The sequence below is a fragment of the Triturus cristatus genome, chromosome 3_1 (assembly GCF_964204655.1).
Source record: "Triturus cristatus chromosome 3_1, aTriCri1.1, whole genome shotgun sequence".
In the NCBI taxonomy this organism is placed as follows: Eukaryota; Metazoa; Chordata; class Amphibia; order Caudata; family Salamandridae; genus Triturus; species Triturus cristatus.
Window position 1 is genome coordinate 755,537,944 of NC_140583.1, and position 16,299 is coordinate 755,554,242.

A 16,299-nucleotide genomic window follows, 5' to 3' on the forward strand; every position below is an offset into this window, starting at 1 on the left:
CTAAGATCTAAATCAGGCTCTTAGTCATGAAAAACTCATACAATGGAGATTTGGAAGGAAACTTCAGGGGTTCAGTTTCCAAGGGCTCTTAAATGCACTTCTGCCAGAAGACAAGGTTATCGTTATTGGTAATTGCCATGAAAAACTGGTGCATCGGTGCAAGCTATATATGGTTGACCCATGGATGATTTTAAAGTACGTTTAGGTCTGCATCTGAGACAAGAACATTACCGCTAGGCATACATGTGCGTTTTTCACTTGTGCTGCAAAGGTGCTAGGAAAAAAACGCTTTGGGAGCAATGCTTCACACTTACGTGACCGGTGCAGTTGTTGAGAGGCTCAATGATCATATCTTCACACTCCTCTGTTGGGTCGTTCAGCTTGTGAAAGTTCCCATACTGTTGGGGGGTCATCTCGAATCCTGCAAAAAGAAATGTGGTAAATGGTTTAGTGTCTCCATTGCAGTAATACATTTATCACTCCCGCCATGATACCCATGGCTCATTTTGTTCTCCTATGATACAATAAAATCATGTGATTGGTCTTCAAACAGCCACACACAAACACAGAGGGCAAGCATTCTAATATACACTTTGTTGTTAAGGCTAACTTTCGGGTTGTTCAATGCCGGAGGTGTTCTCCATGGAATAAAATTACAAATCTGTCCCTTGATGGGCATATTTATACTTGGATCATTATCCAGAGCTTCGACTTTTAGTCCAGGCTGATCTCATTCAATGAGAATAAAGATTTAAGATTGCAGTTTAATGTAATCCAATCTAGATAATCTAGATTCCAGCATCGTCCAGTTTTGAATACTAGTAGTACAAATCACACCATTCTGTGAACTTCCTAAGAGGACCAAGCATTTGATTTTCCCTCCAGGACTGGAGGAAAGTAAATTGTTTCTCATCCTTACCATTTACAAGGAACTCGTCCTTTGGAATGTCATTGAAGTTTCCGCAGAGCCCACAGGTTGTGTTGGCATAGTTTGCACCTAGCTCCACCTACAAAGAAGAGAGAAAGTTGTAGGTTCATCTTGTGTGTTGTTTATCAGAAAAAAGATATGTATTCGTTGTTAGAAACATTGGGCTGCAATGACCGAGGACTTTTGCTGCTGCATGATCCACCACAATGCTCAATGGTAATATAAGAAACTTTGAGGAAACAGCATTCGATGATTTGTGCTTATTTATTTACAGTTTGATGGAGCTCATTCACGGGTTGAAACTTGCATTGGCTTTTACTGGTACGACTGGAGGCACCACGAAGGCATCGACAGTACATGTCTTGTGTTTGGCTGATCCTTCCTCTGTAGTTTCCTATCAATCTTTGATTGTTCTCTTTCACCATACATGAAATGCTAAGGCCAGTAGTATGATGGCCGAACAAGGGGACATATGGGCCACATTTGAGATCATGCTTTGGAAGACCAAGCGACATTCATCAACCCAAACAGGAGCACAAGGCAGCTCTCCTAGTTCTAAACAAATTTACTGCAAAATGGAAACTTGGGATTTTCCTGCTTCGTCGGTGTTCTTTTCAACAGTGCATTAGCTCTGTGATACTCAAAGTACGGCCCAGGGACTGCAAGCAGACCTCCGGAGCTTTACATGCGGCCCCCTGGTCAACAGTAGCACTGGGCTGCTGTTTACTTGACTCAGCATTACGATAAATAAACAGTCAAGCTTTATTTAAGCGTCAATTTAAGTTAAAGAAAGGAAGTAACTAGTATGTCCTGCACTGCTTAACTTTAGGAAGACCTTCATTTTTTAAAAGATATCTTGCAGCAAAAACGTAAAAGTTTGATAAGGTCTCTTCAAAAATAAAAAAGTGTCTTTTATTAACATGCAGAACCGTTTCACTTTAATACATCAGATTATATCAGTGCATTGAGAAGTATTTTCTTTTTAAGTGATAGTTTTCGAACAAAAATTCTGAAACATTCATTCTTCCCCCCCACCCTGAAAATAATGCCAATAGAGAACTAAGAGGCAAGTCAGTTGTTATGTGCACTCTTTGGGTGGCCTGAGTGCCTATTATACGTAAACAACATTATACTTTATTAAATTAAACACAGGAGAAGGTTTTACACGGCGCAGAGCTTGAAGTCATGCATTTTTAGCAGGGCCGAACAGAGAACCCAAAGCAACCCTCGCAATTTTGTTTGACTCTCCCACCCCGTCCCCCTAAGAGGGGGGGGGCAAGCACTAAGCACTGCTGCTTAACCAAACCAGCCCCCAGCACCGCTGCTTTTGTTACTGAGGGGTGATATTGCAGCATCACTGCAAAAGCATAGCCCAGTAACAAAACTGGCCCCCACCACTCCAAAAGCAGCCCCCACCCTTCCAGCCCTCTGGGCAAACGCCTGATGCCTGCTTTGGCCACCCCGGCCCTGATTTTGAGGTTCTCCTGTATGTGATAATGAAGTAAAAGTAGGAAAAGTTAAATAAAACAAATGCCTAGGATCACACAATTTGGTAAAGTGGGGAATCCGGGATTAATCCCAGGTTTTCTGGTTTCATATTATGCAATTCAGCCACTAGATGTATATGCTTTGCTCCCTCGACACTCACCATACTGCCAGAACCTCTGCCAAATGCCTGCTTCATTCATGACTGCCACCATGCTAGCATCAATGCGGCCCTCGGTCACATCCCAAACCAAACTTTGTGGCGCCAGGGAAATTGTTTGCGAGTACCCATGCATTAGACGGTGTGGGCAGCTCTGGTTTACTATGGTAAACGGGCCAAGACACCCTGGTGCTTATGCTGTAGTGAGCATTGTTAGACTAAAGCAAAGGTGGCACATTAGCAGGGAGATGCATTGACAGGGCCTGTGTTATTCTCACAAATGAAGAAAAGAAATGCCATGAGCGAGTACTTTCCAGCTGCCAACACTAGACTATCATGAGGTACTGCAGGTTGGGCTGATGCGGCTTGGGAGAGAACAGTTTCTGTTCCTCTACTGGAACAGGACTCTGTACTGTCAGTCTGAAATGAGGTGCATTGACAGAGCCTTGTATGGGTCCGAGGGCTGGAATATCAGGAGTGCCACATGTCAGGATAGAGACAGTTTTCTAGACCCAGGCCTGTTAACCTGAAGCCTGAATAGAAGGCATGCAGCAGGTCGGGCAAGAGTGATATGGCAGAGCAGAGTGATATGGCAGAGCAGTGTGTGTTGGACCCACTTCTGAAGAAGAAGGTGCAGCAAGAAACAACTGAAGTGCCTCATCAGAACAGGATCTGTGACCCCAGTGGGTGAATCTGTACAGGACTGCGCTACTTTGCAGGGCTACTGGCATTATAGGCTACACTGTGAGAAGTCTGACCTGAGTCAGTATCATTATCAACATGAGTGTTGTATGCACTTTTCTGCCCTGGTAAAAACACAATGTGAAAAGAAGTGCAGATGCCTAAACACTGTTGTGCAGTTCAAGTCAAACTACAATGCTTTTTACAGTTGTGCTTGTGTTGGGGTTGATCTTATTCTGCCCTGCAGTATAGAGGCCAGTGCTCATAGGATTTCCTTGAAAGTGATGCTTTACCATGATGGCATCTTCTTCGTTCCACGTGAAGTCCATTCCTTCCTTAAAAGTCACGCGCAAGTAGAGGCCGCTTCGGTCCATCTGGATCCCTGAATGGCTGTATGGCAACTCCGTCCTGCAGAGGGAAGGAGTAAAGGAGATTTAGCATGAATGATTTTGGCTGTGCAGATGAGTGGAAGCCAACGCTTCATAACAGACAGTGCAAGAAGAAACAGACAATGATCCTACAATGCGGATGGGCACCACAGACCAGGCCAGCCTTACAGACCAACCTGAGCGCAAGCTTGGAGTTAGGAGTGGCCACACACTCTGGAGTCGCAGTGGTCTGCTGTTCTCCAGGGCATGCCTTCGCTAGAGCATGGAGACGGTCTCCTACTGACAGTTAGATAAATACACCCTGAAGGTTTTGGTGAAGGATGAGTGATTCTGGGCTAGGCATACCTTCAGGTAAAGGCTTGGAGCAGGGTGATGTTTGTGAGAAGTTGCACCTTTGGAGGATGGACTGAAACGGAGGTTAAATCTGGAGACAGTGTCATGGTCGTAACAATGTTTTGCTGGCTGTGGTGAGTTTTTCCAAACACGTAGCATAAAAAAACTCATGGAAACAATCCTGAGTTCAGGACAAATGGTTTAGAACAGTTTCTGAATACCATGAGACTCTGCAAGGCTTTTTAGTTAAAAACAGAGAGTCATAGAAGGCTAGGCAATGTTGACAAAAGTCCATCCACCTCCGCGCATCCCTGGAGCGCCAGATTTTAGGATGGCCTTACGACTATCTTTTTAGTGAGTGAGAACCATTCTCCTGAGCACACGTTACCACCAGAGACAGTTCTGTACATCATGACCTGCTATTTCTATTCTATCGCTCACCAATGTGGTAACCGGCTATTTGTATTATAATCATTGTGGGAAAACGAGCATCAAAAATGTAGGGGCTCGAGCCGAGCATCCCATTGACAAATGTGTACTGATTACGAGACTGCACAGGAAGCACCTTCTGCACCCCAACAGATGATCTCTGCGGGAAACCTCCTGTCAGTGCAAAAACCTCTCAGTTCCAGAGACGCCCCCTTTCTTTTCTCATGTGAATTAAAAGTTTTTTTATTGGAACAAAAGGCTTGTTCTAACCTCCTTTTGAAAACATCTGAAAACCTGCCTCTTTTCATCTTAGAATCCTTGATTCTGAGCTGCGCCACTCTTGCCGACTCATCTGTCCTGCCATAGCGCTTTGGCACCTTTGGGTTTTAGTGTGCTCTAATAAATGTTATCCCCTCCTATCCTATCCTTGTCGTTGTTCTATGTGTAAAGCGGCGTGTGAGCTAGCAGAGTTTGCCTCAGATGACATGGTTGCATGATTCAATTGCAAAATAAAGCCTTCTTCTCTATCTCTGTAGGGATTGAAGGCAGCGTAGAGACCACGTGGAGAAGCTCCAAAAATAAATGAGAATGGGAATGACAAACTAACTTCTATGCTTGTGGACTCAAAGTATCCCATCAACATGGCACCAAGGGAAAACTGGCATAGAGAGGACGGAGTCCATGAGGAGAAAAAAAGCAGCAGGTGAGACTGAAAAAAAGGACAACAGAGGCTGGTCTTCAAACTCTTATGTTTCTGAAAGTCATACTTTGGGTGTGAAAAGTCTGCAGCCTAATAGCCATGAAAGTGGCATTACTGAGAAAGTGGGCAGTTAGCCGAGTTTCTTTATAGAAACCAACATCTAAGTGTCAATGTGCTGAGGGAGTCATTGAGAGTGTGAATTTAAAAGACAACAGACAATTGGATTTTTTTAAAAAAAATTGATTCATTAGATTAATATGTCACACAGTTGTATTTTCTTTTCCTTCCACTTTCAACAGTGAATGTTTCTTTTACTCTTTCAAACCATCCTTTGCCGAGTAGGGCTTGCTGACATTAACCCTTGGTTGGTCAGGTCTGAAATCCAAGAGGGAACAGAAGAAGACACATGCTAATTTAGTGATAAAGCACAACTAAATATGTTGTTTGCCTTCGATTAGCTATAGACTCGAATTATTAACATGCAACTTGAGATTGTTCACCCAATTCTGGCAGTAGGATTGAAACTTTCCTCACCGCTATTGCAATGTAAATTAGGTCATAAAATGGCTCCCTGCAAGAACACCTCTTTTCCTTGCCGCCCCCTAGTACCACTGGGAACTCAAACGTACTCTTCGTTGTTGACTGTCACGGTTCCATTCTTCAACTGGATGACCACGCCCTCCAGCACTATTGTGATGCGGGTGATAGTGGGAATGTTGTTGACCACCTCGCGCCGGATCTGAATATTGAAGCTCTCATATGTGCTCTTGCAGTTGGAGGCCAAGACGTAGTTGCAGGTCCCCGGAAAGTGGAAGACGTCACCATCAAAGGTCTTGAAGTGGGAGTTGCCCCATGTGCTGCATACCTGGTCATTGTGTGCCTTAATAAGAGCTGTGATTGCAAAGCAGATCATTAGGCAGGTATGGCACAGTGAATAGTATCATAAGTACACGTGGTGGCATTCTGTTTGTCTGTCTCAACAACTATCTACACATCTCTGCTTAGAAACATTCACCAGCGTTTCCAAACCAGTAGCTATGAATTGTGTAACATGGTTACTAATGCTTAGGCCCAGCACCACAGTGGATAGAACCCTCAATGCAATGAGTCACGCTTCTAGGTACCTAAGTAACAGGAAACTAACTCCAGTTAGGGCCCAAAGTACGGAGAGCAGCTGCAATCATTGCAGTATATAATTCAACGCGCTTATTTGCAATCAGCAATTTCTGATCACAACAAATCTACAAATGATGAAGGATCTCGACCTCTCAGTCTATATATCTTTTCAGCTATGCCTCTGTCAATCTGTCTCCAGAAGAAAGATACATTATTTACTATCTTGTATACTTGTCTCTTCTTGTGTCTCAAGACATAATTTAGTTGTCTATCTTTTATATCTCTAAATGTCTAGTCATCTGACTGTTGTTGACCCTTCACTCCCATGTTTTGTTGGCCACCTCTGTTCAGACACCTCCTTGTGAATGGAGACTCGTATTTTTAGCAGGCATGCATAGATGCTGCATCACACTCTCTCGTCCTCTTGGTCTGAGATCCCAGCTGAAGTAATGTAGAACTAGCAATGTCCACCTACAGCGCTTGTCATTTGTGTATCTTTTGAACTGCTCATCTATTTCTTCCCCTCTATCTCTCTCTCTCTCACACACACACACAAACTCTCTTTCCATCTCATCCCTATATTTATAAGAGATGACGTCTGGGTCTGACTGCTCTCCTCTCAATGCCCTCACCCAGCCAGTATTACATTCTGGAGGCATTTGGGATGTTCCAAGGTGGCCATCGCCCAGTACTTACGCTTCGGTATCTGCCTCAGAGCACCACGAACAATTACTCCAGATGATACTACAGAAAAAAGGGAAACATATAAATAGTATTAGACGCAGCAAAAGTCACTTCTGGGAAGTAAAAAGATGGCTTCAGATGAAGTGCACCCAGATATGGTGGAAGAAAACAAAATGAAACCTAGTCAACAAAATGATGATATTAATAAAGAAAACAGGAGGGCGTTGCAAATGCGTGAGCGGCATATTTTCCGCTGTGGGCAATTGTTGTTCTTGTAAGGAAGGCCAATGTCGGAGTAGTTGGCGTTCAGGGTGTATGGTGTTCTACACATCTGGGACTCCATGGTTTCTGAGACCAAGTGTACATAGCACTATTTGTCAGCCTTGGAACTTCAGCACTTCCAGCAATGGCTTTGTACTGAAAGCTCATCCCTAACATGTTGTGATACCTACACTGCTTTGGCGAACTAGAGCTTTTGCCCTTTTACGCTCAGTAACACCTACATGATCATGCACGCACACATGCACTCACATACACGAACAAATCAACATCATCTTTGTAACTTTAACTAGGACCATTTCCACTAATGCTTTGGGGTCGATTTGTGCAGACTTCATAGCTCCTTACAAGTAAACATATCTCAGCACAGGATTACTGCCACCCACATGCCCGTGGCTCAGCCACAACACCAGTTGTGACGTAACTAGTGCATTTTTATCCTTTCGTCAAAATGCCATTGGGCTGAAAAGATTCTTTGGAGCGTCACAGTCGGAATTTATCCATTTTATTTATATTTTTTTTGTGTAAAAACGGAACTTATTGAGCATTTAACTATAGTTTTCATTTAATTTTATAAAGTATTACTTTCTTGGTGGGACACTTCAGATAGGCAGGAATAATGAGCTCTTGCACACCTGTGGTGCAGGGATGAAACAGGAAGGAAGGGCAGGCTTTAAGAAGCTATGCACTAAAGGCGTTCTCATAAATATGTCAAATGCATTAAACTGGTGTCTGCAACTCATTACAGAACTATGTGCCATATATTAAGTGCTCTAAAGCAGCACCATGAGTCCCTGAGTACTATTATATATAAAATAAAAAACACAAAAGGCAAAATAAATGTTTTTCACTCAGAGAGTTATGAAGGAAACTTCCCGGTGCCATCCACTCACTGTAAACCACGCGCGCCTGGTGCTAATCAAGCTTACAAATAATTCAAAACAAAACATAGGCAAAGTGCCCGTCCTTAGCGTGTGTTAAAATGTGTGTTTTTCGCTGACGTTGAGCAAACAAACCGCGTAGCCTGTGTCTTTGTTGATGATGGGCTGGAATTAAAAGCTCAGGGAAGAGTGAAGCACTCGCCTTTAATACCTGTCCAGCTAGAAGCAGACACGCAGACAACAGTGCGTGTCCGCAGGGATGAAACGGATATCCGGCATCTGTGGGGTGCGGCAGTGGGGGAAGGAATAGCGAGCAAAATCACACATACCTTCTTCATTCTGGTGGCCAGAGTCGGAAACCTCTTCCGGGTCATCTGCCTGCAGGACGCCCTCCTCCGTCTGCGCGTGGGCTGCAAACAAGCACAAGAAGAAAGCGTAAAGCAATGCGACCTCACGCCCCGCGGTAACTTTGTTACACATTAAATAAACAAGCAAAGAGTTCTTACATTCTGGTCCTAGTTACTCTTCGATACCCCAGTGTGGTCCATTACGACTCATGTGTATGCCCTACACTACCCCCTACAGTTAAATCAAGAGCAATGAACAAACCATTGACCAGTTCAAACGCCTGGATAAACACAAGGAACTGGTGGACTGGACCGAGCGCTGAAACTTTTCAGACACTCACCACCATCACAGATCTGGGTTGAATCCATCATCGTTCTTTAGCTCACTTCACCACCCTAGTTCAGACCCAGCTATATGCAAATCAGTCTTGACCCTGTGCCTTTTGGGAACAGTCCAGCCCATCCTGCAAGCCAGGTCTTCCCTGGACCGGAAACAAGCATCCTTGGACCAGTTTTGGGGTAGGGTGGTAAACGGGAATTACAGGTGCAGTTTGACAGCCCTGGCAAGCTTTCTGCCCAGAGTGGAGGCCCCTAAATGGTCATGAAGCTTTTTTTGTGACTTACCACACCCTGCTGCATAAAGTTATGAGTATTACCCGAGACATCACCTGGGCCCCATACTCTGACCAACCCTGCTACAGAGGGTTAAAGAGTGACGCCTTCAGAATTGGCACCAGGGTTGACAAACTGTGTGGCCCAAGTATATAACCCCCCTCTGTCCTAGTTACAAAACCTCTTTCCTTTTTTAAGCAGACTCACCCTGCAGGAAAAATGTGTTATTTCCCCAAGAAATGAAAGATCAGGCAGGGAGGGAGACTCCTTAGGTGTATTTTTTTCAGTTTTGTGTGTGCTGTGCTTCTTCTCTGCGTGCCTGGCTGATCCCCCGAAATCATAACGGGAAGCAATACAATTTCCAACCCTAATGTTCTTTCCAGGAATTCAATTTTCTTTAAATGACTGAGTTTATTGCCCCGGTTCATAATGGATTTATTAGATTACATACAAACACTCTACGGTGGATTCACTGCACTGCAGCAGGAAGTGGCTTCCAGAGAATAGACTAGCACGTCTAACAGATGATCAGTGTAGGTGCGGGAATCCAGAAGAGCCACAGACGGGTGAGTGTGGATCCAAGAGGGCCTTGGCAAGATGTGTGGGTCTTGAGAAGGCCTGGTGTAGCGCAGTGTCCACGAGCGAGTGGAGCGCGGTGTGTGAATGTTACAGGGCCCGGGGCAGTGTATGTGTGTTTATGTGAGAGGGAGATTCGAAACACCATTGGACCATGCACTCAGCGTGCCATGTCCCTTCCACTGCACAAGCCACAGCAGAGTGACCATGTCTGCACGGTTAACATGTATCCCTGTGTGGGCCCTGATTCTGCAATGCTAGCCTCGAGCACAGCGGGGAGACCCGGCCTCTGGCCCTTTGTAACAAACATGTCTCTTCCCCTCTAGAGTGGGGAAACGGCCACTACAACGCGGCCGTTTCCACACATAACATTAACCGCGCATGCATTACAACGCATGCGTGGTTACCACGAATAGCCTTTACCACGCATACCTTTATGATGAAATACGTAGTAAAGGCATGTGTGGTAAAGGCTATTATAAAAAAAGGGGGCTTGGGAGGTCTCCCCCCCCATAAAAAAACATGCGAAAAAGAAGGGGGCTTGGTGGGGTCTCCCCCCCAAAAAAGCTCACCTGTTTCCGTCGCAATGTAGAGGCAATCGGTGTCGTTAGAGGAAACGGAAAGACACTTCTGCTTCCTCTTTACGACGTGCAACATCACACAGAAGAGCTTGAAGAGGAGAGGTCGAGGAAAGCTATGGGGGATTTTCGTTTTTAAAAATAAAAATGTAAGGGATGAGGGGGTTGTGAAGAGATGGGGTAAATTATTAGGGTTAAGGGGAGGGGTATTTGATGAAAGGGTTTGTGTGTGGGAATCGGGAGCTGTTTAAAGAGTTGGGGCAGGGATCGGAGATAACCTTTACCAAAAAAATGCCATTAACATGCACAGATTTACAACGAAAATCGTTGTAAAAATATGCGTGGTAAAGGCATTTTCGTGGTAAAGGTTATGTGTAGTAATTGCATTTGCGTTGTAACACATGCGTGGTAAAGTCATACAACTTCTAGAGTGCAGTGGTGATTCTAGGATTGAATTTTGAGAGGGAGGCTCACATTTGGACACATATAAAACCCGGTGGGGTCATCTACAAAGGCTGTCTATATATGTGCTCACGCACCTGTGCACACATTTGCTTAAAACGTTTACATATGACTGGAGGTATGGGGTGGAGCAGCCAAGATGGAGTTTCCCATCTCAGCACCCCTCTTCAGGTCACTTCTATTTGCACATTCATCGTGCTGCGCCTTTCTTGAAATATGCTACGTTCAGGCTGTGAAAGCCAATTCTTTTGTTCCGCACAAACTTCCTCTTCCTTTAAATCATTAAGGGCTGGCACTGGAACAGGTGAAAGTGCCTGCAGTGCCAAGTTGGAGCCCCCTGGGTAGCCTAGTAGGGCTGGAAAGCCTTTCTCTTTACCTGGCATGCATGGAGATTTGGGAGCAGTCTGTGGGTTTACTGAAATGCCTGTAAAAAACTTCAGGCGGAGCTTTGAGTGGGCCGGGTTCTGCAGGTGATCAGCATCAGCAGACTTCTAACAAGCATTGGTAAATGCATCAGGTTTCACCTAGGTGATTAATGATACGCAGTTTGTTGTTGTAGGTTGTAGCTTGCTGAGTTGTTGTACAATATAAGTTACAGAAAGTTAGTTAAAGTGTTATGGCTTGTTTATGACAAAAAGGCAATCTATTGTGCTGTTAATGATGCAATAGCAACATTACGTGTTTAGAGGAGTTGAGACAACTTTTTGACCCAGTGGCACTGCACCTGCTGCACCATTCAAATCATGATCCTGTTGTCTGCAAGATAACTGCACATGTGACTGCCTGTTTAGTAGCAAAATATAGCAATATTAGGTGTTTAGAGGGGTTCCTAGAGCTTTGGGTCCCACTGTCACTGCACCTGCTACACCATTGAAATCATGATCCTAGTGCTGCAAGGTGATTTTTGATTGCTTGTTTAGTACTTAAATATAGCAATATATGGTGTTTAGAGGTGTTCTGAAAACTTCTGGGCCCGGTGCCACTGTGCCTGCTGCACCATTCAAATAATGACCCTATTGCCTGCAAGATAACTGCACTTGTGACTGCCTGTTTAGTAGTAAAATATAGCAATATTTGGTGTTTAGTGGAGTTATGACAACTTTTGGCCCAGGTGCCACTGCACCTGCTGCACCATTTAAATCAACCCCCTTTCAATTGCAAGGCACCTTCCATTGAAACTGCCTGTTTAGTAATCAAGTATAGCAATATTATGTGTTTAGAGGAGTTCTGACATCTGTTGGGCCCGGTGCTACTGCACCTGCTGCACCATTCTAATCATGATCCTGGTTCTGCAAGGTAACGACACTTGTAGCTGCCTGTCTAGTAGTAAAATATTGCATAGCTCTTGTATATTAACTTTATTTTTAACGTGCAATGTTTATTACAACATTTTGAATTTGATCATAATGACCAAATAGATTAAGTTGAAAAAAATCAAACCTAAAATGCCTATAAAGTGCAAAGAAAGATTCTGAGGCATGAATCGGAAATGCCACAAATGTTCTAAGGCAAAAGCATCTACTTTACACAGCTAAGTAATAAAGAACAAGCAGGAAGAGATCTTATCTTGACAGTGAATGGGGCTTAAACTGTGTGAACAGCTTTAGTAGAAGTATAGTAAATGTGTGCAGCCAGGGGAAGTTAAACAACAAGTTCCACACAAAAGTGAATAAACCCAGTAATTCGGTGATGGGAACTGATAAGAGCCCCCTTTTAAGATATAATAAATACAAACACTCTCACAAGCACAGTGCATGCGCTATGCAGGCGAAACCTAAAAGGCGGTGCTGAGATGGGTCCCTAGCGGGCTCTCCATTTTTGCTCTGACCCTCAGGATGAAAAAAATAAATTTACTCTGCAGCAGTACCACCCTTTGCTGACTTCGATGTAACCTCAAAGAAACTCGTTATAGTTTTTTCACTGTCGCATTTTCAATATGCTATACTATGAAGCCATGGTTGTTGTTTATTCATGTTATGCAACTAAGAACAATTGACAAAGCCAATAGTCCTGGATTGTCACTTGTATTATATATCTGGATGCGATTACAAAAGCAGAAAAATACCAGTTGGAGGGCAGACTATGCTAAGCACAGATTTTCAGCTTACTTGTTTCGAAACCATGCCCTTAATTACATGGGCCATACCTCTTTGGCAGACCCCTCCCTCCCCACTTAGTTTTTTCATCCCACTTAAAGCCCTGTCTTAGGGGGTCCTGTAGGGGTACACAGTGCACCAAGGTTGGAGCACTGCACTGCATGCACCCAAAAACTAGGGTGCCCTATCCGCCCTGCCTGCTGTTGGACACTGAAAGCCAGAGTTCCCACTTACAGGCTTTCACCCCCTGTGATTTTTTCTATACGCTCAGCACTCTGTGGTTAATGTACTTGATACAACAAATAATATGTTAGTTAACAGCAACACAACATAAAGTTGGTGGATAGTCAGGGCGTTAATGAACCTACTGCCTCGATTTGTATGTAATAGGCAGATTATAGATTGTCATTCTTCTTCTTGGGTTTAGGGACTAGAGTCAATACCCTTGCATTGTGTGGAAGATAAATGAACACTGTTATAAGTCGGTCTGGGCAAAACTTTCAAGTACGCTAGTGTATTTTGCATAATTACAGAATTTGCACGTTACATTTGTTATGCAAAATTTACAAGCTTCCACCATTGCACATTTTGAGTATTTACTTGTTCACAGTTACAATTTACTGCGAACATGCAGTCTTCTGCAAATGCAGAGGAAGAAAAAGAGCACAAGCAGCTTTTGCTTTTTGCACTACTTTTGTTAGCGTGAAATGCATTCTCATGTCAAAAATTGATGCAAAGACACATTTTATGCTAAAATATAGTACTAAATGATAGATTTCCATTCCATGCATATAAGCAGAACTTTTGCAAAACTATGCATAATTATGCAAAAGCAGTTAATGAAACTTCGCACACCCCAAGTTGTTAATATGTCGTGCCCTCCCTCTTGGAGTAGGTTTTCTCGTTCTCTGGTTGCTTAACAGGGTTTTTTTGCCCATTATTATGTGTGACCGCTAAGGACATCCTCATCAAAAGACATCGAGGGCACAGAAAAAACAATGCAAGCTTCACTCGGCTGTAGAGACCTGGTACAAACCCGTAAAGCTGTGCAAGCTTCGTTTACACTTACAGATCTAGTACAAGCCAGAAAGCACCAGCTCAAGCTTCAATCATACATATTAATCTGCTACATACAAACTAGACAGCACGAGTGCAAGCTTCCTTCAGACATGCACACCTGGGACAGACCTGGTACAAACCTGTAAAGCCGTGCAAGCTTCGTTCACACTTACAGATCTAGTACAAGCCAGAAAGCACCAGCCCAAGCTTCACTCATACATATTAATCTGCTACATACAAACTAGACAGCACGAGTGCAAGCTTCCTTCAGACATGCACACCTGGGACAGATCTGGTACAATCCAGACAGGAGCAATGCAAGCTTTCCTCACATATACAAAACTGGTACAAACCAGGAAACAGTAGTACAATCTTCTCTCACATTTAAAGATCTGGCTGAAACCAGACAGCCGCAGTGCAAGATAACCTCACACAGAAGAATCTGTCACAAACAGACTCTGCTAGTGCATTAGATACTTCACTCTCTGCCCCTAGGGCCAGGTTTATCCTGCGTTTACCATCTGTTATCCATGACCAACTCCTATGAGAAATCATGGTGTTCTGAGTAAGCCAGTTCTAAGCGATGCACAGTAATCGCGCTTCCATGACCTCCAAGAGCTGGCTGCTGGCTGCTGGCTTAGAGCAGGGACTGTCCAGGAAAGCACTGGTGATCGTGCACTGAATCTTGCCTGTGGCCTTCTGGAACGAGAAGTCAGCACTTTCTCAAGTGGAAGCAAAAGGATGGTAGATATTATTATATCATGTCTCCTGATGTGGGTTTGCTTGAAGCGGGCACCTTTTGCATAGCCTCCACCATACTTAGATGAGGGTGATTTTGTATTTCTTTTTTCATTTTCTCTTTCATACTAGATAGCATGCTTCCGAGCACTCCTATTTTCAGCAGGTTAAGGGAAGTGCGTCACAAGGACATCCAGTGATGTGACCAGTATGCCCATAGAAACCTAGAGTGCCTCAACACAAACACAGAGCAATGCTCCCTCTGCACTACCTCGCGCTCACAGGATATGCTGCAACTCGAAAGGATGGCACCCATCGCGATGTGTGTGCACAGACCTTTGAGTCCACTCCCTGGCGCCTTCCAAGCACTCTCCTAGTCAGGAAACTTGCAGTTGTGATTTCGGTCACACTTTAGGATGGTGCAGGCGTCCACGTTCATTCATTCATTCATTTAGGATCACAAAGTGTGTTGAAGTGGTAAAGCAGCATTGGAATGCATATTCTTAATTCCACCACCAGTATCTGCGCTCATAGGTCATAGCTCTCTTCCCATCCCTTCTATTACAAGTCATAAAATGTCCTTACTGTCTCGTCACGTAATCTCGGGGGTACCCTCCATGATACATACCGCACAGACCCTGACAACAGTTTTGGGGGGAGTGCTATCTGATAGAGTTTGGAGCAGGAAGTCTGCATCATGACCATCATAGCCATGGCCTTCTACACCGCCTCAGAGCGTGGTATTGGAGCTAAGTCAGGCGCTAGGGGATGTTGTCTCACGGTGAAGGAGGCAAGGTCTCCATAACAACCCATCTCTTGCACGCTCTCCAGACAGTTCCTTCTTCTGAAGTGTGAGGTTACTTCTGTCACTATGAGCACTCATTCCATGGACTCGTGAGAGGGATGAGTCCCCAAGAAAGTGAGACAATCGACATCTCCAAAACTCATCTTTCCTTAGGCTCCCAAGATTGGGGTGCACACACACTCATTTCTTAGGGACCACAAATATCAATAAACCCGCTTGGACACTAAACGTCCCAAAAATATTGGAATACAAGCCTCACTACTGAGACAGATACACATTTATGAATAAATCAATAAATATAAAAAAATAAATATATATATATATGTATATATATAATTTTATACTTACATGAAAACATAAATATATATCAATAAACCACAAACACGTTTAGAAGCTTGATTGTGTAGATACATATATACATCTTCACACATACAAACATTCTAAAAACTTTAAGCGCTAAAAAGTGGACTAACAATCCATGGTAACTGAAGCAAAGCTCAGGGCTCCAGATACAGGTCCACAGTGGACTGGGCTGGAGAGAGAGGCTCTTACCATATTGCTGGAAGCAGGTGGCTGCCACTATACAGATCCATACGGGCAGCGGGACCCCCCTGCCTGAGCCCATCCTTCTTGGAGTTTGGTAGCTGGTACCAAACTGGAGATGTCTGAGGAGTTTCGATTCTCTTGGGGCTGACAGGAAGGTTTTATAGGAGAAGCCCTTGGCTCTGCCCTAAATTCCTGCACTCGCCCTGTCCAGGGGAGTGTCTTGCAGCTAACCAGCTTACCTGGGCAGGTAAACAGAGGATGCTGAGGGAGGCCGGGCTCCGCTGGCCTGTTTGAGTTTTGGGAGGGGAGCTTTGGGAGGGGAGCTTACCCAAAGGCAGACATCGCAGGAGATCGAAGCGGCCTCCTCCCTGTTGCTCAATCACTGCACATCCTGGTTAGTAGCAAAGAGTCCAGG

The 16,299-nt window shown here is 44.2% G+C and overlaps 1 protein-coding gene across 2 annotated transcripts in view; it reads right to left on the minus strand.

Moving 5' to 3' along the window:
• LOC146860929 (uncharacterized) overlaps positions 1–16,003 on the minus strand; it is an 80,159-nt gene extending 64,156 nt beyond the window's left edge. For both annotated transcript variants that reach the window (XM_085644909.1, XM_085644908.1), the window contains exons 1-7: positions 15,891–16,003; positions 8,395–8,475; positions 6,918–6,965; positions 5,735–5,996; positions 3,548–3,662; positions 920–1,007; positions 315–421 (exon numbers count right to left, since the gene is read on the minus strand). In XM_085644909.1, the coding sequence (XP_085501035.1) occupies positions 315–421; positions 920–1,007; positions 3,548–3,662; positions 5,735–5,996; positions 6,918–6,965; positions 8,395–8,475; positions 15,891–15,963 (774 nt within the window). In that variant the 5' untranslated portion in view covers positions 15,964–16,003. The remainder of the gene's footprint in view (positions 1–314; positions 422–919; positions 1,008–3,547; positions 3,663–5,734; positions 5,997–6,917; positions 6,966–8,394; positions 8,476–15,890) is intronic.
• Positions 16,004–16,299: the final 296 nt, after the last annotated feature.